The sequence below is a fragment of the Podarcis cretensis genome, assembly GCF_951804945.1.
Source record: "Podarcis cretensis genome assembly, chromosome: 6".
Lineage (NCBI taxonomy): Eukaryota > Metazoa > Chordata > Lepidosauria > Squamata > Lacertidae > Podarcis > Podarcis cretensis.
Window position 1 is genome coordinate 34846036 of NC_137175.1, and position 22705 is coordinate 34868740.

Genomic DNA, 22705 nt, shown 5'->3' on the forward strand with positions numbered 1-22705 from the left:
GTTAAACATGCTAGACAGGAAAGCACAAGCACAGTTAAAGGATTGCTATTTAAAGTTACTGGTATAAGAAATAATGACAATAGGCCCTAAGGTTTCTTCCAATATCTATCCCATTTAAATCAGCCTGCACTCCATAGTTGGGTGCTTAACAATCAGTCCTTGGATGTAGAACCCTGAAGTGCTGCTATGAGGGAATGGGGCACCCCACTTCACAATAGATTATAGTGTGAGAAATCAAGATTAGATCACCACTCACATTCAACCTCAAGCCAGGCACTTGAAGAGCGGTCTCCAATATCAATGGTGTAAGTCCCCTTGTCAGAGGCCTGGGTGTTTTTGATGATTAGGCGATGAGTGAGGCCATCTTCTGAGACCGAAATTTCATACTTGTCATTGGACTCTAGAATACGGTCTCTGTGCAGCCACGTAGCGTTGGAGCAGGGTTCGTAGAGAGTGCACTGAAAGACAGCATTTCCTTGCTCGTGGCATCTCACCTCACCAAGAGGATAGCGAAAACTTACTGGGATGGCTGCAATACCAAATTGATGTTAAACAGACATGCAACAGATTCTGACCGCAGGGCAGCTTTGGAAGAGCAGTGAGATGGATGGAACGTGGGGGAACCCAGTTCCATTCATCAGCGAGTGAGGGCTTAGTATCTGCCTTCCAAAATTACCCAAACAAATGCTAAAACCTGAACAGAACTTCCAGCCCTGATTTGGCAACAAAGCACCCTGATAGCCTGATAAGGACTGCATGTGAAAACCTCCGAGAAATTTATCTGCCCTTATTTATGCAGCAATTTTTAACCCTCAGAGTATACATTAAAGCTTGTGAGATGCTCTAATGTCAGCTGGGGCTCCATATCTAGACTGTAGCTAGGTGCTATCATGTTTTTGTTTTTTGGTAAAATGAGGTCTTAAAACCTCATGCTTGATAAAATATGCACAATTATGCAATTAGAAACCAGCCCCTTCTGCCTTCTAATAAAGTTCTCAGCCGACACAGCATCTTTCTATTTAATGCTGAGCTCAGTCACAAAAGTGAGAGCTGCTTCACATCTTATGAGACATTTGATCCAACATGGGTATAAATCCCTGGCATGTGTGTTTATGTACAATGTGCATCAAAAAGACACAACTGATACATGAGGTTACAGTTATAGCCTTAAAAAGAATAACACGTGAAGAAGCCCTGAGGCCTTAGTTTGAACATTTGTTTTCATTGTTAATTTTCGTTGTTAATTTTTGACACTAGTCAGGTGGCAATCCTATGCATCCTGCAACCCTGAGGGTGAACACAGGACTTGCTTCTGAGAGACCATGCATAGGGTTGAGCTGTAACTTTGAGATTTAATTACAGCTGAGACTAGGGGTGTGCAAGAATCCCCCCGGTAGTTATTTCGCTTTTGTTATTAAACCCTCACTCATTTAGTGATTCATTAATTGATAATCACATTCATTTTCATTATTATTTAATTCATTGTCATTATTCTCATTTGTTCTTGGCTTCCCCCTGCCTTCTATGGGACATCCAGTGGCACTTCTTCTCCTTGTTACTCTGTGTTTTCCAGTTGGTATGAAAATATCAAGCATTTCATTCCCTTTCTAAGGAATCAGACCTTAGAATCAGACCTGCTAAATTTCAGACAGATAGGAAAAAGGGCCCCTGTTTCATGCTCAGACTATGTATCAACTAATCTCTCTCTGTCAAACTACAATGGTACCTTGGTTCTTGAACTTAATCCATTCTGGGAGTCCGTTCAACTCACAAAACTGGTTGAAAACTAAGGCGCGGCTTCCAATTGCCTGCAGGAGCTTCTTGCACTTAATCAGAAGCCACATCAGACATTCAGCTTCTGAAAAACATTTGCAAACCAGAACACTTACTTCTGGGTTTGCGGTGTTTGGGAGCTGATTGGTTCGACAACTAAGCCATTCAGGAACCAAGGTACCACTGTACAAATCATTAACTCATCCACACTCTTGCTTCTCCCATGCCCGGAAAGCATGGGTCTGGGTGGTTTTCTGCTTCTCCTGCACTTTCTAAGCATGGGTCTGAGCGGTTTTGCCCTTGTCCATTCTTTAGCGATAAATTGGAGAAACCATGATTGGCATTTGCTCCAATTTAGCAGTAAAGACACTGTGTTTTTCCAGGGGAAAGCAAGTCTGGATGAGCCCTTTGGAAATGTGGAAGTTAGGAAAACTACCGCAGGTCAACCAATAATCTTCATCTGAGCTATACCTGCTGTTAGTAGGAGATGAATGGTTCCAAACAAGTCATAAATGAGCAATGAACGAATATATGACATTTGGAATTCATCTAGAACTCTGGCATTTGTTTCTTCACTAGTAATATCAAATGAAATGAGTGGCCCCCATTCATTTCATTTTTTCCCATAGGTTATGAAACAAATGCACACCCCCTCTAGGTTCTCTGCACAACCCCATGGTCACGAAGCCTTACATTCTGCTTCCAGCTCAGTTGAGAAAACATCTACATCTTCTACTTTGATCTGGTACACGCCAGCATCTTCTGGCTGCAGATCGTTGATGATAAAATTGTACTTTTTGCCAACCTGTCGCAGGCAGTGCTTTGTGTTTTCACTGTCAAATCCAAAATTGATCATCTGGCCATCCTGAAGGGAGGAAGGAAAGAGAATAAATTCACAGGAAGGTCGGAATCATCTTGCAAACAATATAAACCAAAGTCCAAGCAAAATGATCCTTGTAAATTTCCATTTGCAACAAATTGACAGGTGACAAAGATTTGAAGCCACTATAATTGGGAATCATTGGTGGCAAAAAAACAAGCTAACCAGGGATTTAAAATGAACACGGATATGTAAATATTCGTAAATATTGAGTTTTGAGAATTTGGGCTGTCAGCATCAGGAATAGGTATTCATAAGAACATAAGAAGAGCCTGTTGGATCAGGCCCATGGCCCATCTAGTGCAGCATCTTGTCCTCAAAGTGGCCAACCAGTTGCCTGTATGAAAGCAGCAAGCAGGACCCACCCAAGCACTGTTAGTTTCTGTTTTGCCACTGAGCAGCTGCTTGGAGTCACAGGACTCTGTTTACATTCCAGAGACCTTCCAGTCTCACGGGAAACGAGACGGGATGTGACGTTAGTGGTTTCCTGTTTCCTTTGTTCCTTTGTTCCCTTGTTCCTTTGTCCAGTTGCTCTCTGCTTCCATAGAGAGAGGATGTCTTTTCTGTCTGCATAGCTTAGAAATAAACACTTTATAATGTGGCCCAAACCTCTCGTCTCTTTCCTGTGCTGGAAACTCTGCTGAAGAATGTGCCTTGGAGCCTCATCAAAGGCTCAGGTCATTAAACACGTCGGGAGGTGATGCCGAAGACTCGGGGGAAGAAAATGAGCTTTATCAGCTTTGCTGAGTGGAGATTCCAACAAGCACAACAGCACTTTCTTCTGCTGTTTCCAGCAACTGCTATTATTGCCTCTGACCATGGAGGCAGAGCAAACCCATTGATAGATCCTCCATAAATTTATCTAATCCTCTTCTCTTTTTTTGTTAAATCGTTTTTATTAATTTTCCAATAAAAAACATCCAGTTAACATATCAAGTAAATAAAAAAATAAAAACTAAAATAAAAAAGACCAAATTATCATCCAAATTATAATTATTACTTTTTCAGGGCTTCCCATAGTCTGGACCTTGAAGCGTATCTCCAATTCTCAATCCTGCCTCTCCTCGTTGTTTCCATATTTTCCACATCTCAATTTTAATGCTATAATAAGCAGGACCCTTGTGGGACGCAAGTGGCGCTGTGGGTTAAAGCCTCAGCACCTAGGGCTTGCTGATCGAAAGGTCGGCGGTTCGAATCCCTGCGGCGGGGTGCGCTCCCGTCGTTCGGTCCCAGCGCCTGCCAACCTAGCAGTTCGAAAGCACCTCCGGGTGCAAGTAGATAAATAGGGACCGCTTACCAGCGGGAAGGTAAACGGCGTTTCCGTGTGCGGCTCTGGCTCGCCAGAGCAGCGATGTCACGCTGGCCATGTGACCCGGAAGTGTCTCCGGACAGCGCTGGCCCCTGGCCTCTTAAGTGAGATGGGCACACAACCCCAGAGTCTGTCAAGACTGGCCCGTACGGGCAGGGGTACCTTTACCTTTTTAATAAGCAGGACCCACCCAAGCACAACAGCACTTTCTTCTGCTGTTTCCAGCAACTGCTATTATTGCCTCTGACCATGGAGGTAGAGCAAACGCATTGATAGATCCTCCATCAATTTATCTAATCCTCTTTTAAAACCACCCTAGTTGGGGGCCGCCACCACCTCCTGTGGGTGAGAGTCTCATTGTTTAACTATTTGTACCCCATCCTTCTAACTGGGTTGCCCCAGCCACTCTGGGTGGCTATGTGCTACATGAAAAAGTACTCTCTTTTATCTGTCCTAAATCTTCCAACATTCAAGTTCACTGGATGTCCAATGAGGACTTTTCGTTATCCAGTTTCAACATACCTTTGCTCTAAACTAAAAGGCCCAAACTCTACCTCTCACCATGGGAGAGTTGTTCCATCTGCTGTTCCTTTTGACTGCCCCTTTCTGAACCTTTTCCGACTCTACAGTATCCTTTTGGAAGATTATTGTGTCATTGTTACTCCTCCTAAAGAGGAAGATGTAGATGCCATGCTTTCACTTTAACACATTCCCTTCTGAAATTTGTTTATACTGTAGGACTATATATATACTGTATAGTATACCATGGAGTCAAGCAGTGCTGCTATACATTTCTCAGTTTCTCTCCGAACTACTTAGCTCCAGTTCAGCCCAGATGTCTGATATGGTACAACTCTGTGACTTGACTTAACCTTCCTTACCTTGTATAGGTAAATTCTACTTTCCGGATTTTTCAGTTCCATCTCTAGGTCAAATGAAGCATTTCCTTGCACCTCATTGACTCTGACATGCCTCAGGTTTCTGAGGTTGAGTAGATACTGTAAAGAGCAAAGGGGAGATGAAAGCACAGGGATATAATAGGGGGTTTCAAGGACTATTAACACTGCTTAAATGGGGTACCGCCTGTTCTGAGGACAACCAAATCAATTATTTCAACAGCAGCAAGCAAGATTACCGTTTCGATGCTTTTTAGATAAATCTGAGTGCTCTCCTTTCTAAGGAGAATGTGCTATGGAAAACAAGCCCAAGTCTTGTGGCAAGTTCACTATAATATTCAGAGCCTTGGGAATAAAGTTTTATATTTCATCTGTGACTGGGTTATTTAATCCATATGGGACCTTCAGAAAAACTTACTCAATTCTGAATTTGTGACACAGATAACATCATAATTCAGCGGTAAAGCATCTACTTTGCAGGCAGAATTTCCCAACAACAGTCCTCAGGCATTTCTAGATAGGACTGTGAGAGATCCCTGCCCTCAATCTGCTGGCAGCCAATGTAGAAAATACTGAGCCTGGTGAACCAATGGCCTGACTCAGTATAAGACAGTTTCTTCTTCTTTCTATGAAATGCAACAAGATGAGGATTTGCCTCCCTAGATTCTGGTGTTAAAGAGATAGCCTTACCTGTGCCTGCTTGTCCTCTCTCTCCTTCTTCATCTCCTGAAGCTTCCTCAGCATCCCACGGAAGTCAACAATGCCATACTTCAGGCAGATCCTTTCATAATCTTTCTTATCTGCATTCAGCAATAACTGCCAGATCTGTTCCATATCAATTTCCTTCTTTGGAGCACTTGAAGGTGTTCTGAGAGAGTTAAGTACCAGGAAGAGAAACCCTGATTATATGTGAATAGCAGGAGACATTTTCTCAATATGTATATGTGGTGGGGTGTTTTTGGGGGTGGGGGGTTGCTTTTTATTCCAAACCCTCTTCAGAATCTGAGGCAAATCAACTAGGAACATACTAGTAGGACTCCATTTGTTTTCTTTGGAACATATTACCTGGGGAGATGTTGGGTCTCCCACCATTTGGAATCATGAAACAGTAATTTATCAAGAAGATGTTTTAAGCCTATCTGTACACACAGTATTTATTATTCACTTATTACGTTTATAGTTCCCTTTTCTTCCATGGAGCTCACCATGGTATACACAGTTTACCCCTTTTATCCTCACACAACCCTGTGAGGTAGGTTAAGATGAGAGACTGCCACTGGCCCAAGGTCACCCCATGAACTCCATGGCTGAGTGGAGATTCAAACTCTGGTCTCCTAGGTCCTAGTCCAGCACACTAACCAATGCTCCGCACTGGGTCTCCTCCTAATATTTACAATCTTAAACAAATGGTAAAACCAGAATACCACATTGATGTCCCACCCTCCCACCCCCAAATTTACTTAAGCAAAAAGGTTATAACTTCAGGAGAAAGAGATACAAAAAAACTGCAAAGCAAGACCCAATTGTATAAGGAATCATAAACAACTGACATCTATTGGGGACTGATCCCTATTACTGTCAGAAGCAAGATATCTGCTTATTATATACTGATGTTCATGAACATTTTCTGGAGAATATCTGTTTATATACTGCCCTCTGCAAGTGGAACTTGGGACTTTGTCAGCCATATCATATTTTTTGGAAGAGAGGGATCCCCTTCCCCCTACTTTATAAAACAACCTGTTCTTGGAAACACTCACCGTTTCTTTAAAGTTTTTCTGAAGTCCTGCAGCTCCTTCTTCAGGTCTGTAAGATTTTTTTTAAAAGAATTGGCATGCAATGAAAATGGGGCTTCCTTAACCCAGAGCTTAATAAGAGCGTTGATGTGGTCGATGTATTATCAAGTGGCAAAGTCTTGGCTTGGGAGCCTCCAGACCGATGCAGCTTACCTGTCTGTGGTGCAGAAGAAGTCTGCTTCACTTTCTTCTTGAAGCCGACTGATCAGTTACGGCAAGAGAAGAAAGGTGAGGAGGGAGAGAAATCAAGAGGGAAGGAGAATTCCTTAATTAGCCATGTAGTTGCAGGAATGCCTCCTCTAAGCATTGACAGTTGTTACAATTTAGATGTTAAGCACACTCAAGCCTCACAGAATTCTTAGGGCTTAAGTGTACAGTTCATACTTATACCGACTTCAGTGACACAAGCATGGTTCTCTTTGTATTTGTCGAACTGGGAAATGCATCATCTATGTTTCTCATTTAAACATTCTATTAAAACATGACATTCAAATGCCTAATGGCAATTACAGTAATAGAGAAAGCCCTTTGTTGGCCTGTAGATTTTAATGGGTATCTTTTATGAATAAGAATACCTATAGTTGCATTATACATATCATACTGGATATTTTTCTTCTTTCTGAATGGCAGCAGTTCTCCAGGGTCTCAGGTCACTCACATCATTTGCTTCCTGATCCTTTAAACTAGAGATGCCAGAGGCTGAACTGGGAAACTTCTCCATGCAAAGTTAAGTGCTCTACCACTAAGTTATTGTCCCTCCCATACTTATTATTTGCATTAATAACGCCATCCTATGCATACCACTGAGCCTAGGGCTTGCCGATCAGAAGGTCGGCAGTTCGAATCCCTGTGACGGGTGAGCTCCTGTTGCTTGGTCCCTGCTCCTTCATCCTAGCAGTCTGAAAGTATGTCAAGTGCAAGTAGATAAGTAGGTACCTCTCCGGTGGGAAGGTAAATGGTGTTTCCGTGTGCTGCTCTGGTTTGCCAGAAGCGGCTTAGTCATGCTGGCCACATGACCCAGAAGCTGTATGCCAGCTCCCTCGGCCAGTAAAGTGAGATGAGTGCCGCAACCCCAGAGTCGTCTGCGACTGGACCTAATGGTTAGGGGTCCCTTTACCTTTTTATGCATACATACTCAGAAGTAAGTCTCATTGTACTCAGCGGTGCTTTCACCCCTGGTAAGCATGTTTAGGATTGCAACTTAAGTAATAGTTGGTCCTCAGTGCCAAAGCATTATTGTTTAGGCTGACAGCAACATGCTACCTTGACTAACCTACCCTGTATGATCTTGAGACCAGCAGTGCAGGTGGCTTCCCCATACTCATTCACAGCGGTGCAACGGTACAAGTCAGCATCATCCGCAGTGATTTTGTTTACCTTTAAAGAGAAAAGAGAAATGGAAATCAGTGCAGAAAATTGATTATTGTTGTATTCGCTCAGGTCCCGCTTGCCAGTTTCCCACAGGTGTCTGGTTGGCCACTGTGAGAACAGGATGCTGGATAAGGTGGGCTCTTGGTCTGATCTTCTAAGATGCTCCATTTTTTAGGGAGAAGATTCACCAGTCCTTGACATTTTACTGCGTTAAAGATTAAACAGTACATTCACAGGAAGCTGTGTATATACCATACATTAAAGCACACAACTCCCCCCCCCAAAGCATCCTGGGAACTTCAGTTTACCCATCGCAGAGCTAAAATTCCCAGCATGCTTAACAAACTGCAGTTCCCAGAATTCTTTGAGGGAAGCACATTTAAATCATAGAATCATAGAGTTGGAATGGGGCCAAAGGGTCATCTAGTCCAAGCCCCTGCAACGCAGGAATCTCAACTAAAGCATCCATGAGAGATGGCCATCCAACCTCTGCTTAGAAACCTCCAAAGAAGGAGATCCCACCACCTCTCATGGGAGTCCATTCCACTGTCAAAAAGCTCTTACTGTCAGAAAGTTCTTCCTGATGTTTCTTGCAACTCAAAGCCATTGGTTTGAGTCCTACCCTCCAGAACAGGAAAAAACAAGCTTGCTCCCTCTTTCATGTGACAGCCCTTGAGTTATTTGAAGATGGCTTTCATATCTCCTCTCAGTCTCCTCTTATCCAGCCTAAACATACCCAACTTCCTCAGCTGTTCCTCATAAGACTTGGTTTCCAGACTCTTGTGGTTCTTGGTCGCCCTTCTCTGCACACGTTCCAGCTTGTCAACATCCTTCTTAAATTGTGGTGCCCAGAATTGGACACAGTATTCCAGGTGTGGTCTCACCAAGGCAGAATAGAGTGGGACTATTACTTCCCTTGACCTGGACACTATACTTCTATTGATGCAGTCTAAATGTATAGTGTGTATACATAGATAGCAGTTAATCCTCACCTGCAGGATAAACTCATTTGTGGCTGGACTGAATGATATCTGGTATTTCTGAGGATCATCCACTGCCTCATTATTGCGTTTCCAGAACACTTCTGGTTTTGGTTCACCCTTGACCACAGCTCTGAAAATGGCATTTTTACCTTGGAGGAAAACAGAAGGGAAATGTTTCAGTAGGAAGCAGAAATCCACAATAAAAACAGATGGTGTAAAGGAATTCCCCTTTGAAATATTTGCCATGTGTTTTCTAGTTCCCTCCTAATAAGAAATAAAGTGTTCCAGCAGATGCCTTAGAAACACCAAAAATAGTTGGTTATTAAGCTGAGGCTCCAATACTTTGGCCACCTCATGAGAAGAGAAGACTCCCTGGGAAAGACCCTGATGTTGGGAAAGATTGAGGGCACAAGGAGAAGGGGACGACAGAGGACGAGATGGTTGGATAGTGTTCTCAAAGCTACCAGCATGAGTTTGACCAAACTCTGGGAGGCAGTGGAGGACAGGAGTGCCTGGCGTGCTCTGGTCCATGGGGTCACAAAGAGTCGGACACAACTAAATGACTAAACAACAAATGTTTAGTTTGCTTGCATTGTACTTTCATTTGCATTTGTTCACATAAAAATCCCAGGAATTTAAAGGAAGAGACTCTCTCCACACAGCCCCCCCCCCCGATATACAACAGAGCTAGTTCTTCTCTCTTCCTCCGAAAGAGGAGGAATTTGCTCAGCTATTCAAGATTTGTAATCATCAGTTCTTAGGCGATACCTCACCTTCCTGTAATGTTAAGGTAATTGGCTTCCGCTCAAAGTCAGGTGTGCTGCACCCTTTCGGAATGTCCTCCACAAACTGTGTGATAGTCACTCCAGGGACGGCCGATCTCTTCAGAGTTTTAACTGCAAAGTAATAAATATTGACCGGAGGTGGAGCAAGAGGACATTTATTAACTGAAACTTCTCTAATAGCTCATATCCCATTATGCTAATTACCACAAGGCAGCAAGCTCAAAAGATAATTAGACTGTAAATGTCCCCCCACCAAAAAATGCGGTGTTTTGTTCTGACTTCTTTTTGAGAAAACATTTACTGAGCACCTGAGAGAAATAAATCTAGCCAACTTTAGGTCTTTCCAGATGCCTGTTTATTATGAGACTGCTGCTCCTCTTCCATGCAAGATGTTGCTGTTGATTGTTGTTGCACTGTTTGCACAATATTGTTGGCTTCAACATGCCAACCCATCCTCCCCTCACCCTTTAATCCAGATTTATTCTTTTGAGGAGAAATCCATTAAGAAAAGAAAAAAAATGCTGCCTGTGACCCATTTGCAAATTAAGTCCCATTCTGGAAACACACTTTGTATCTTCCATTCCAAGGCCAAAAAGAGATCCTTTGGAAGTAATTTTGGGTATCGTAAATTACAAACATTACTCCCATTCTAGGACATAGCTGTCAACTTCTCCCTTTTCTTGTGAGGAATCCTATTCGGAATAAGGGAATTTCCCTTTAAAAAAGGGAAACGTTGACAGCTATGTTCTAGAATGTCTGTGTAGTTGAGGCTCTGGTCTGCCATGTTGCTTGTCTCTCTCACCTCCCCTCCGGCCTGCCATTCCTCTTCTGGCAGCAACTGGAGCTCAGCAGGAAAACCTGATGAATTCCTCCTGCAGATAAATGGCAATCACCTGTTAGTATACATGGCTGGGGGACACAATAGCAATAACAATAACAGCAATAATTTTATTATTTATATGATGTTGTTCTTGAAGTGTGTGCACCCAGGAAGGCTGCAGAATGCAGACCATTTGTATAATAAAAGGGTACTTGTGATAACATGGGTCTAGGGCCTCAAAACCTCTGCACCCCACGCATGAGAATTTCACACGTACACAAATTCTCCTCTGTGTTAGTTTTTAGATCCAATTTTGTTTCTCCTTAGATGGAGAATGATTGCTGGGGCTATAGGAGCCACAGGAGAAATCAGTACTGTGCTATTTGAGACTAGAAGGCTGGTCTCAGAGAAACTCATATAGCTCCCAAATGGACAAATGAGGATCATTTTACTCCTTTGGATGAAGTACAATAAAATAAACCAGGAACAAAGAAATAGGCTCTTTGAATGTTTGGCTTTGGCTGTCTTGGCCTGCCTGCTGTTGGCTGCCTGCTGTTCCAGGCAGAATTATAACTGAATAAATGCCTATCGCTGCTTGGAAATAAAAGCACTAGGTGGTGCTAGAGAGATCGTTCAGAATCAGAAAATGACGGAAAGTTGTTTGTTGTGCCAACACCATCTCAAAATGAGGGTGCATGGCAGATGTTTGCGTACCCTTCCGATGATGTTCACATAGTCTGCCTTACAAATTAAGGATTACAGAAATAGATTTACAAATTTCTAGCTGAGAAAAAAGAGAGGCAGATGCTGACATTTCAGAGGAAACCATAAAAATATTTATATTTCACCAATCTGCTGACATTCCAAAGTCATCATGCCACTTTTTCAAAAAGTTTTTAGAAAGTAATGTGCTCAATCAGAAATCGAGGGACTTCTAAGCAATAACTTGCATACCCCATGAAAGAGAGCATCTTGCTGACTTTCTATGGAAAAGTGTACCCCAAATGCCACTTATGGTGGGACCATTCAGGTAGTAGTAGTAGTAGTAGTAGTAATTTATTATTTATACCCCTCCCATCTGGCTGGGTCTCCCCAGCCACTCTGGGCGGCTTCCAAGAAAATATTAAAATACAATAGTCCGTAAAACATTAAAAGTTTCCCTAAACAGGGCTGCCTTCAGATGCCTTCTAAAAGTCTGGTAATTGTTTTTCTCTTTGACATCTGGTGGGAGGGCATTCTACAGGGTGGGTGCCACTACTGAGAAGGCCCTCTGCCTGGTTCCCTGTAACTTGGCTTCTCGCAGCGAGGGAACCACCAGAAGGCCCTTGGCACTGGACCTCAGTGTCTGGGTGAAACAATGGGGGTGGAGACGCTCCTTCAGGTATACTGGGCTGAAGCCATTTAGGGCTTTAAAGGTCAGCACCAACACTTTGAATTGTGCCCAGAAACATACTGGGAGCCAATGTAGGTTTTTCGAGACTGGTGTTATGTGGTTTTGGCGGCTGCTCCCAGTCACCAGTCTAGCTGCCACATTCTGGATTAGTTGTAGTTTCTGGGTCACCTTCAAAGAGCGCATTGCAGTAGTCCAAGCAAGAGATAACTAGAGCATGCCCCACTCTGGCGAGACAGTCCGTGGGCAGATAGAGTCTCAGCCTGCGTACCAGATGGAGCCCTAGACACAGAATTGACCTGCACCTCCATGGACAGCTGTGAGTCCAAAATGACTCCTAAGCTGCGCACCTGGTCCTTCAGGGGCACAGTTACCCCATTCAGTCACCAGTAGGACTGCTTCTTAATTGCTAAAATCACTAGCAGCAAGCAGCAAGTATAGCCTCTATCTTAACAGTGTATCTGACTGAATTCCTCTTCATCCCAGGTGGCCCAGCCCTTATTGGACATTGAAGCCATAGGGTGTACACTCAGACTCTCTAAGCCAAAATCCACTATACCTCCACAGGGTTCTTTACATTGGATGGGCATCTTGCTAGTTTGAAATAACTGCTTTGGTCACACCATATACCTCTCTGTGAATGGGTTTCAGAGAACAGATTTTGCAAAAAACAACAACAACCTTGACTCTCTAATGTCATTTCAATTGTAAATGTGGGACTCAGCTACATTGTCAAAAAAAAAAGCTGTTTCTATGCATTGTTTATGCATTATAACACTGTGATACCAGATGGCACTGTGGAGTTCCGTTTTTTGCCAACCAGATTTCTCATACAAAGTTTACAACACATTTAACTGAAATGTTTCTTTGATATGTCTAGATCGAGCCCAGATTTAATTCCCACTGAATTCAATGATAATGGAGTTAAGGGGGAAGAAATCAAATGCAAGTAACTTGTTAGAAAGACACATTGCTGGAAATGCTTTATGTACCCCAACTGACCGGCAACATAAAATCAGCAATTTGTGGCAACGGGGAAAAGCCAGAATAAAATCAGCAATAATGACGGGACCAAAAGAATTTGGGGGATTTGCAGTTCCAGATTTAAGAAGATACTTTGAAGCTGCATGCTGGAGCTGGTTGAAAGAGTGGATGCTATTAAAAAATACCGAAATCTTGGAACTAAAGGGATAAAATTTATGGTTGGCATGGCTATTTAATCTATGGGAAAGCACAAATGCATAAAGGATTCACAAAACATTTAGTGAGAAAGGCCCTGTTTGAGGTATGGGAGAGAATGAAAGAGAGAATTATAGAAAGAACCCCATGGTGGATCTCTCCAATAGAGGCAACTTATAAAGATCTGGTAGAAGGAATGAATGAAAATACCAAATTAAAAGAATATGAAGAACTTAAAAAAGGAATAAATTGGCTGGAATATTTTCAATTTAATGCTACATATGAGAAAGATATAAAGACCAGAGGATTTGGGAATAAAATATCAAAATTAGAAAAACAGGTTTTACAGAATAACCAAAAAATACTCGCCAAAATATATAGATTATTAGACAACATTCATCTAGATCAAGAAAACAAAGGAAAGAATATGCAAAAGTGGGAACGAGATTTAGGCTATACAATTGAATATAAAGATGGGGGGGGATTGGACAAAAAATATAAATTTCATGGCCTGCTACTCATTAAGAGAGACCTATATGAAGATGCATCACAGGTGGTACTGGGCACCAGACGGATTGGCAAAAATGAATAAATCAAGTAGCAATAAGTGCTGGAGATGTAATAGAATGATTGGTACCCTATATCATATGTGGTAGACATGCCCAGAGATTTAAAAATTCTGGGACATTCTTCTTCTTCTTCTTCTTCTTCTTCTTCTTCTTCTTCTTCTCCTTCTTCTTCTTCTTCTTCTTCTTCTTCTTCTTCTTTCCCCCTTTTATATTCCTCTCTCTTCCCTTTTTCTCTCTTATCTTTATTCTTTCTTCTTTTTTTCTTTCTTTTCTGGCTTTTATTGTGGAAAATAGGTATATAAGTTTGTCTGCAGTGTTATGTATTCTTTTATTTTATTTTCTTATTTCTTTGTAACAAATAAATAAAAAAAATGATTTTTTAAAAATAATAATAATCAGCAACTTGAAATGAAGCCCAGTTTTGTTTTTAGTCAGAAGAACCAATGCCCCATTTGTGCTACAAACACTCATGGCTTCCCCAAATAATCTTGGAAAGTAAAGCTTATTATAAGGGTATTTTGAGAGTTGTTAGGAGACCACATTCCCCCTGCAGAGCTAGGGTTCCCCGAGTTCACTGGGAAGAGGGATTGACTGCGAAACCACTCTGGAAATTATTGCTCTGTAAGGGGAATAGAGCTCTCCTAACAACTCTGAGGATGCTTAACAAATTAGAGTTCCCAGGATTCTTTGGGGAAGCTATGATACTGCTTTAAATGTATGGTGTGAATGGGCCCTAAGTCAGGGATGGGGAACCTATGTCTCCTGCAGACGTGCTGATCTGCAACGCCCAACATCCCTGACCATAGGAGCCCAATGAAGAAGAAGAAGAAGAAGAAGAGTTTGGATTTGATATCCCGCCTTTCACACCCTTTAAGGAGTCTCAAAGCGGCTAACATTCTCCTTTCCCTTCCTTCCCGACAACAAACACTCTGTGAGGTGAGTGGGGCTGAGAGACTTCAAAGAAGTGTGACTGGCCCAAGGTCACCCAGCAGCTGCATGTGGAGGAGCAGAAATGCGAACCCGGATCCCCAGATTACGAGAGTACCGCTCTTAACCACTACACCACACTGGAGTGCCACTATCTCCCCATTCCTGAAGTACTTTCTATGATTTCCATTTTGTCTAACACCCAGGAATATGTTCACAGGGTTACACATGCATTTTAGACCCATATGACTATGCCTATTGAATAATATGATAAACAAAGATAGCTGCCTGTATACTTCTATAGTCCCATCTAAACTGGTCAGTGCCAACACCTGCCAAGATAACACGAACCAATTGGCCAAACAGAGCAGATGATATTGCTGCTATGTCCTATTCCTTGTCCTTATCTGTCCTTATCTGTCCTTATCTCTCTATTAGCTGGTAGAATGACTTACTGAAAGATAGAATCCTGGACTTGTCACAAGGTATTGTCCAGAGAGTTAAATGGACCCTCCAATCTCAGAGGTTGTAGGAGCTAACAGTAGAGGAGTGGGGTGCCTTTCACAACCTTCATGGTCTTGGTAACAACATGGAAAATTCACCAAATACATAAACGCTCAAGGTTGTTGCAAAAAAAAAAAAAGTGAATAAAATTACAAAGCTAAATCATTTGGTGTGTGTGTGCCAACAGGAAATAACAACCAGTAATTTTTTAAGGAAATGGGAATTACTCATTAGAGAGTGGAAATAATTTGTGAATTACTGTAGTAACAAATAGTAGGTAAAAACTACTACTACCCCCTGCATTATGAAACTCACCATCATTTTGCTTTTCAGGGGTGTCTGTAGTTGTGAATAGTTGTTTATTATTATTATTATTATTATTATTATTATTATTATTATTATTAAATTTTATCTAGAATCTACTGCTTTTAAGTGAGCCATTTGGGTTAAATTCTATTTGTGGAAGGACTTTTCATACAGTGGACACCTCTGCTAATGGATGAGGAGCAGAGATTATTTTTGTATAGGTGAAATTAAGATTCCACCCCCCTCCCCAATATGCATCACTTTGCACTTGTTTACACTTGTTTACACTAAATTGCATTTGGCATTTTACCACCCATTCACTCAGTTTGGATAGGTCCTTTTAGAGCTCTTCGCAATCTCTTTTCGTTAGTATAATCAGCAAAATTGGTCACCTCACTGCTCACTCTTAACGCTAGAGCATTACTTTTCAAGTTTAACTTTTCAAGTTAAAAAAGCACAGTTCCCAGTACCAATCTTTGGGGTGTTCTGCTTTCTACATCCCTCCATTTGGAGAACCGTCAATTTCTTCCTATTCTTTGTTTCCTGCTACTCAAACAAATCCTGGCTCACAAGAAGACTTTGTTGTACCCTCACCTGCCCAAGCCCACCACTTAGGAGCAAGAAGATACTTTAATTCAAATCACAAATCCCCTTTTGCTTGTTAAAGGTTCTCTTTTTCTCTCACACCCAGTTCCCATTTGCCATATAGGAAATACAGCTCTGGGATTCCAATACCTCCTAAACACTGATATTTTGCTGTCACCATGTGAAGACGAATATCTACAGCTTTCTCACAGCCTGGATAGCTTGGCCAAATATGAGGCGTGGTTTGAAAGAGCAAATCTTTATTACTATAGTAAAAGCTGACTATAACTAGCTCATGTATTATTTGTTCTTAATAACAGTGTTTGGATACTTTGTATTTTATAACATGTGTTATAAAATAGTCACATACAAAATGTTGCATTAATGCAAAGTTACTAATATATAAATCAATATCAATTCATTTTCCTTCTGACAAACCCTCCCTCTCAGCCTCTGGGTTCTAACTCTCATCCACAAAAGTCTCACAACGAGAAGAGAAACAGCAGTCATCACCCTAGTCTCTCACTCTAGACTTGTTCTTTATCCTTCGCCCAGAGAGGATTTACTATTCAGCAACCCTTAAAACAGGGGTCTGCAAACTTTTTCAGCAGGGGGCCAGTCCACTGTCCTTCAGACCTTGTGGGGGGGCCACAAATGCCCCACAAATAACCCAGAGATGCATTTTAAATAAAAGCACGCATTTTATGAATGTAAAAACACCAGGCAGGCCCCACAGATAACCCAGAGATGCATTTTAAATAAAAGGACACATTCTACTCATGTAAAAACATGCTGACTCCCGGTCTGTCCACGAGCCAGATTTAGAAGGCGATTGGGCCGCATCTGGCCCCTGGGCCTTAGTTTGTCTACCCATGCCTTAAAACTTGTCATTTCCATGATCTGCTTGCATGAATGTGAGCTCTGCATGCAGATTTGAGCTGATCCTCACGCAGATTCATAGCCATAATAGTATTAGAAAATATTGTGCCTCACAACTGTCACTAAGAACTATGAAGTGATGAGCATTAGTAACCCAGGCTCACATGCAACACAGATCTGAGTTTTCATTGTTATCAGAAGAATCCTGGGTCTAGCTTTTCTGCTTCCTTTGGTTTAATGATTATCTGTGGTGACCTGAATCCACAAATCGATGCTGAATGGTCTAGTGAAGGACCAAATAACTACATTCGGTTCGGTTTGCTTTTGTCTTAAGTGTGAGCCGACCTAACTCGCACTTCCCAAATATGCAGACCAAATATGCAAACCAAAATGAGGCTATCCTTTGAAATTTGCACTTCTCCAAATTTTGTGATACAGTTCTTCAGCCAAATAATGGGGGGGGGGTGTATATTAGGGGAAAGTGTGAATAAAAATAGTAGAAATCAGTTTTTAAATAGCATGCAAAAATGCTTTCTATTATGGGAATTTGCTTTGCAAAAATGCTGTACAGTATCAGGCAAAATTGTATGCAAAAATAGGTATATTAGGAGAAATGTGCAGCAGCAAGACTCGGTCTAAAATCACATAAAAACAAAGAGAGCAGGGTAATCAAAATAGGTAATCTTTGGTTCCTGACTCAAGGAAAAGCCTAATAGACACAAGACCTGATATCAGGAAAGCTAATTACTGTCTATCATCACATCATAGCATCTCAGCCTCATACTTTTCATTCTTACATTTGCTTGATTTGTATACATATTTGAGAATGCAGAGATGGAATAATTGTCTGGGACTATTAGCTCACCATACCTTCCAATTTCCACTACCAAATAGCTTTAATATGTTAAACAACAAAATATGTGTTTGGGGTGTGCATGCGTGGTGATAAAATCCAGATATAATGTTCTTTTTCTATGCATCAGCCAGTCAGCCTTCCTCTATGTCCAAAAACAATGAGGATTCTTATGGTGCCTTAAATACTAACAAATTTATTATGGCATAAACATTTGTAGAAGACCAGAGTCCGGTTACATCCCCTTGTTTATAAAAAGAGGTAGGGGGTACGGAGAACAGGAATTAACAAGAAGCCTATTGGAATAGTTGTCAAAGGGGAAATCTCTCAGTTTTCTGATCTTTCAGGACCAGACTGTTTAAAAGTCAGTCCACCTGAATTAATGGAGCTCAGCTGGTCCATGTGAAAAGCTAGACTAGACATCCTTACTAATGCTCTATCATAAATTCTTGAGTATTGTGTTCCAGATGCTAATCCTATGGCCATTATGTATATACTGTATTCAACAAATACATATAAATTGAATAAATCAGATAACCCTTTTGGGGGGGGGCAACAATGAAATATACTCTTCTGGCAATTTCCTTGGCCGCAGGAACATAAGCAGCCTAATGCCAATGTTGTTTGGATCTTTCAGAATATTATACTGCCTCTCAGTGACATACAAATATCCCATTGAAGCCATGACTGGTTTACACAAGCAGCAGAACTTGTGTACTCCTAAGCAAGAGCCAAGTTATGTCTGATGCAGGAAATCTGACCACACTTCTCCCAGTGATTTCATTTTTACTTTAAGCAGCTATGGAGGAGAGGGCAGAGGGCTCCGATTTTTATCACAGTAGTGGTGCTAGAGGAGGATGGGTTAATTCTGTCACGGTTTCCCTGATTTAAGTCACACATGTGACACTAAACACTGTTAAACAGTCGTGAAACCCTTGACAGAAGTTCCTGGAAAACAATTATTATTATCCCCAGCAAGCAGCATTGCTGCACTTAGTTCATGATGCCATAACATGTCACACATGATGTGACAAGTCCCTTATCATGTCTTTTTGAATTTCCCATTCTCATAGTGTCACTGCAGGGTTTTTTATTATTATTCTTGCTTACTTTTCCTGTATTTTTGCATCTGCAGAAGCCACACAGACTCAACAACTGACAACGATGGGGTACATCACTCCTATAATTATCCGATTGTTGTTTTTTTAAAAAAGGCATTTATGTGCCATTTGATCCTTAGCGTTTCTGAGTGGTGTACGTAAAATTGAGCCATACAGAAAATACAATAATAAAAAGTTGCAATAAAACCAATTTTTCAAAAAAAACAAAACAAAGCCCTTCCCACTCTAACAATATTATCATTGGGCAGCAAGGCTTAGCCCTTCCCATTTTCACGAAGTTGGGAGGGGGATATTGTTGCCCATGGCATTGGTAGCATCACTGTCATGAAAGTTGCAACCAGTCGGGAACGCTTAAATTTTTCTTTTCTTTTTACAGTGATTCACATTAGGCACCAGAAAACAGGTCCATCCCATTTCAGCCCTGAGACACAAAATGGAACCAGCATCTCCTCCAAATGGTCTGATAAATTAAAACCATCTGTGAGGAAGCCAAACTCTCTGAGAGACTGACCTTCTTCCATTTCACTGCTTGTCTGTCTTGCTCCTCCCAACCAAGTGCCATTAACTCGTGCACCACTGAAACCCGAAAAGCAATGGAATATCTGGATGGTGTTGTACACATTTAGCAGCGGTCATGGATTTCAGCGCGTTTCTTTCATGTGACCAAACGTACTCTGCCAGAGTCAGTGTAAAAGGATCGGGGGAAACAACTGCCGCAAAGAGCGGTCCTATCGTCCTCCATCATCTCAGGATTAAATTTAACTCCGCTCTTGGTGAGGAGGTAAGCTTCTCCGTATCCTCCATTTTCTCTGACAGACTTTGAGAGTAATAAACACAGGCCTTCATTGTGTGCTCAAAACATCTGTGGCAAGAAATGGGTAGGAATCTTCCCAGGTTGTTCAAGTACCGCTGGCCTGAAGCAACACCTTCACTCAGGCTACTGTTATTTCTTATACACCTACTAAATTGCTGCGGTTTGTAGAAGAGTTTCTCCTACATGTTCCAAAGGCCTCAGAAGCCCTCTCCACTGTAACACAGAGCAGAGCTTTTAGTGTGGCTTCCCCTGTTCTGTGGAATAGCATTCCTGCCAAGATGCAACAGGCAACAACTATCTGCAACTTATGGAAACATCTGGAGTAATTTTTGTTCCAATAGGCTTTCCTAGCTGGATAAATATGTATTTACATTAAAGTGTCTACTGCATTAGGGTTTTAGTCTTTTTTAAAAAAGGTACTTGCTGTTTTTGTATTTTTAATGTTTTTTTTAATTATCTTACATGTAAATTGTCTTGAGATGGTTGTTTAGAAACTGATTTATATTATATTATATTATATTATATTATATTATATTATATTATATTATATTAATGATGCGTCTCAAAGGGCCTTTGTCCCCTCTTAGTCTGAAGAATATTCAGGGGTCAAAGTCTAAACTTTTTTCAGTCAACTGACTGATAGGCATGTGCTTTGGCAAAAGTGTCAGATATGACCAAACTCCATGCCCAATAGAGCTCTAGTGGGAAATGACAGCTTGGAACATTTTAGCATAAACTATTCAGAATGGGAAAAGGATTGTTAAAAACATTCACGAGGCCATCAATGGGACTTAAAAGGGTTTTGAAACCATAACCAGCTTTACAAAGTCTTCCGGCGAATTCTATACATTACATTTTTACTGCAGCAATACACACATCATTTGAATGAGCACAGGATTTATATTAGACATTTTTAGGGGCAGATGGGCATTTTCCTGAGAGTATATTGCCACTTAAAATTGATTCCCAAAGACTACCTTCTTTGGGGGGGGGGAGTGGCAGCTCACTATGACTTGCAATCATTAGTGCTGTGAACAGATGCAGTTATGTCTGGGGGCCAGCAAGACCCTCAGAGTTCTATATATATTGACTTGGTGGATGAACTCAAAATTCTGCATGTATGTGCCATTGGCTTGGATGTAATTATCTTTGTTGCAACAGTTTCTGCACTGTGAGTTTTTCTGAGAATCAACCCTAAGGGATCGAGAAATAGAAATGCTTCAATTTTAGTGAAGGTCTTTGGCTGTATGGTTTGATGACTATTACTCAAGTTACTTTTAAAACACAGAAGTGTTGCCTCATGCATTGTTCCTTAAGATTCATGGTTTACTGTGCATGGCACTGTGTGGATTTCAGATAGACCAAGGGTGCAGAACTTGTGGACCTCCAAAAGTTGCTGGATTCCAGCTCCTATCAATTCCTGTGAGGATGATCAGTGGTCAGAGTTGCAACAAAACAATAACTGAAGGCCTATAGATTAATCATTATTCCCCACCTCTGAGACAGAAAACACCTAAAATAGATCTGTAGGTTGCATATCTTCCTATGAAACAGATTTATATGATAGCCTACCAGCATCATACCAGTTCATGTACTTTAAGAGATGTCACTGAAAAATGCACATTTGTCTTTTACAAGTAGCATGAGTAGTGATTATCCAAGAAGGATTGTTACATCCTGCCCTTTGAGTCACACTATGGCCATCGTATGATTACAGACATCCTGTAACACATTCTGATGCACACTTACTTGAAAGTGAGCCCCATTTTCTTCAGCATGCCCTATTCCCAAGCATGCATGCATAGGGCTATAAAGGTAAAGGGACCCCTGACCATTAGGTCCAGTCATGGCCGACTCTGGGGTTGCGGTGCTCATCTCGCTTTATTGACCGAGGGATCCGGCGTACAGCTTCCGGGTCATGTGGCCAGCATGACTAAGCCACTTCTGGCGAACCAGAGCAGCGCACGGAAATGCCGCTTACCTTCCCGCCGGAACAGTACCTATTTATCTACTTGCACTTTGACGTGCTTTATAGCATAGGGCTATAGCCATGGTCAATTAATTATACTAGTTTTTAATTAAGCGATTACATCTGATTCCTTACACCTACATAGGAATACATATAACGGATCAAAAGTTTTTAGTTTATTAATATAAGCAATGAATTAACACAATGCTACAGCACTTGTTCATACATTTAGTTCTGGAGTCAGTGAGAAGGACCATAGCTCAGTGATAGAGCTTCTGCTTTTCATGAAGAAGGTCCCACTCAGTGTAAACAGCACTGAGCCAAATAGACCAATGGTCTGACTCAGTGTTAGGCAGCTTCCTATGTTCCCATGCTCCCTTTAATTTTTATACGGGGAGCTGTTTATATGAGGACAGCTAGCTTTTCTTCTGACATGGCATGTGTTCAGTTTTCTTATGGGAATCATTCTGTATGGTGCGGCCCTGTTGCACAGGTTTTACCACTGCCGAAATGTACATGTTAATCGACTCCTGGCAGCAACAGAAAGCCCTGACCTAATTTGTGGCCACATTTTGACTGAAGTGAGAATACTTGGTAGGCTTCCCCACCCCAACCACTTCCAGTTTGGTGGTAAAGGAAGCTACCAATTAACGTATAACTCTCTAAAACATAAGCTTTTGAGATGAAATGTCCCCATAGGTCTGACCCCAAACCCATTGACCAAAATGAGCTGTGAATAACAAACTGGCATTCATACTGTACATTGTTTGCACAAAGAGAACAAGTTCACAGGTGGACGTCTGTCAAATGTAATAGCTTTAAATTAGGCCTTCATATTTAGAGGGTCCACGTTGGGTCTTCTAAATAACAGTTTGAAAGCATTTGACACTGACTGTTTGCAGGCTTTCAGAAGCGCTTCTAAAAAAACAGGTGGCCAACTTGCAGCTTCTATGTCAGACATGGGCTGCATATCTGAAGAGTTCTCAAACTGTAGCA

The 22705-nt window shown here is 41.5% G+C and overlaps 1 protein-coding gene across 50 annotated transcripts in view; it reads right to left on the reverse strand.

Annotated features, from left to right (window-relative positions):
- IGFN1 (immunoglobulin like and fibronectin type III domain containing 1) overlaps positions 1-22705 on the reverse strand; it is a 45749-nt gene that overhangs the window by 21030 nt on the left and 2014 nt on the right. For all 50 annotated transcript variants that reach the window (XM_079978744.1, XM_079978740.1, XM_079978733.1 and 47 more), the window contains exons 2-11: positions 10596-10665; positions 9782-9904; positions 9018-9157; positions 7932-8031; positions 6808-6855; positions 6619-6664; positions 5549-5726; positions 4844-4960; positions 2467-2638; positions 257-529 (exon numbers count right to left, since the gene is read on the reverse strand). In XM_079978744.1, coding sequence (XP_079834870.1) covers positions 257-529; positions 2467-2638; positions 4844-4960; positions 5549-5726; positions 6619-6664; positions 6808-6855; positions 7932-8031; positions 9018-9157; positions 9782-9904; positions 10596-10614 — 1216 coding nt within the window. In that variant the 5' untranslated portion in view covers positions 10615-10665. The remainder of the gene's footprint in view (positions 1-256; positions 530-2466; positions 2639-4843; positions 4961-5548; positions 5727-6618; positions 6665-6807; positions 6856-7931; positions 8032-9017; positions 9158-9781; positions 9905-10595; positions 10666-22705) is intronic.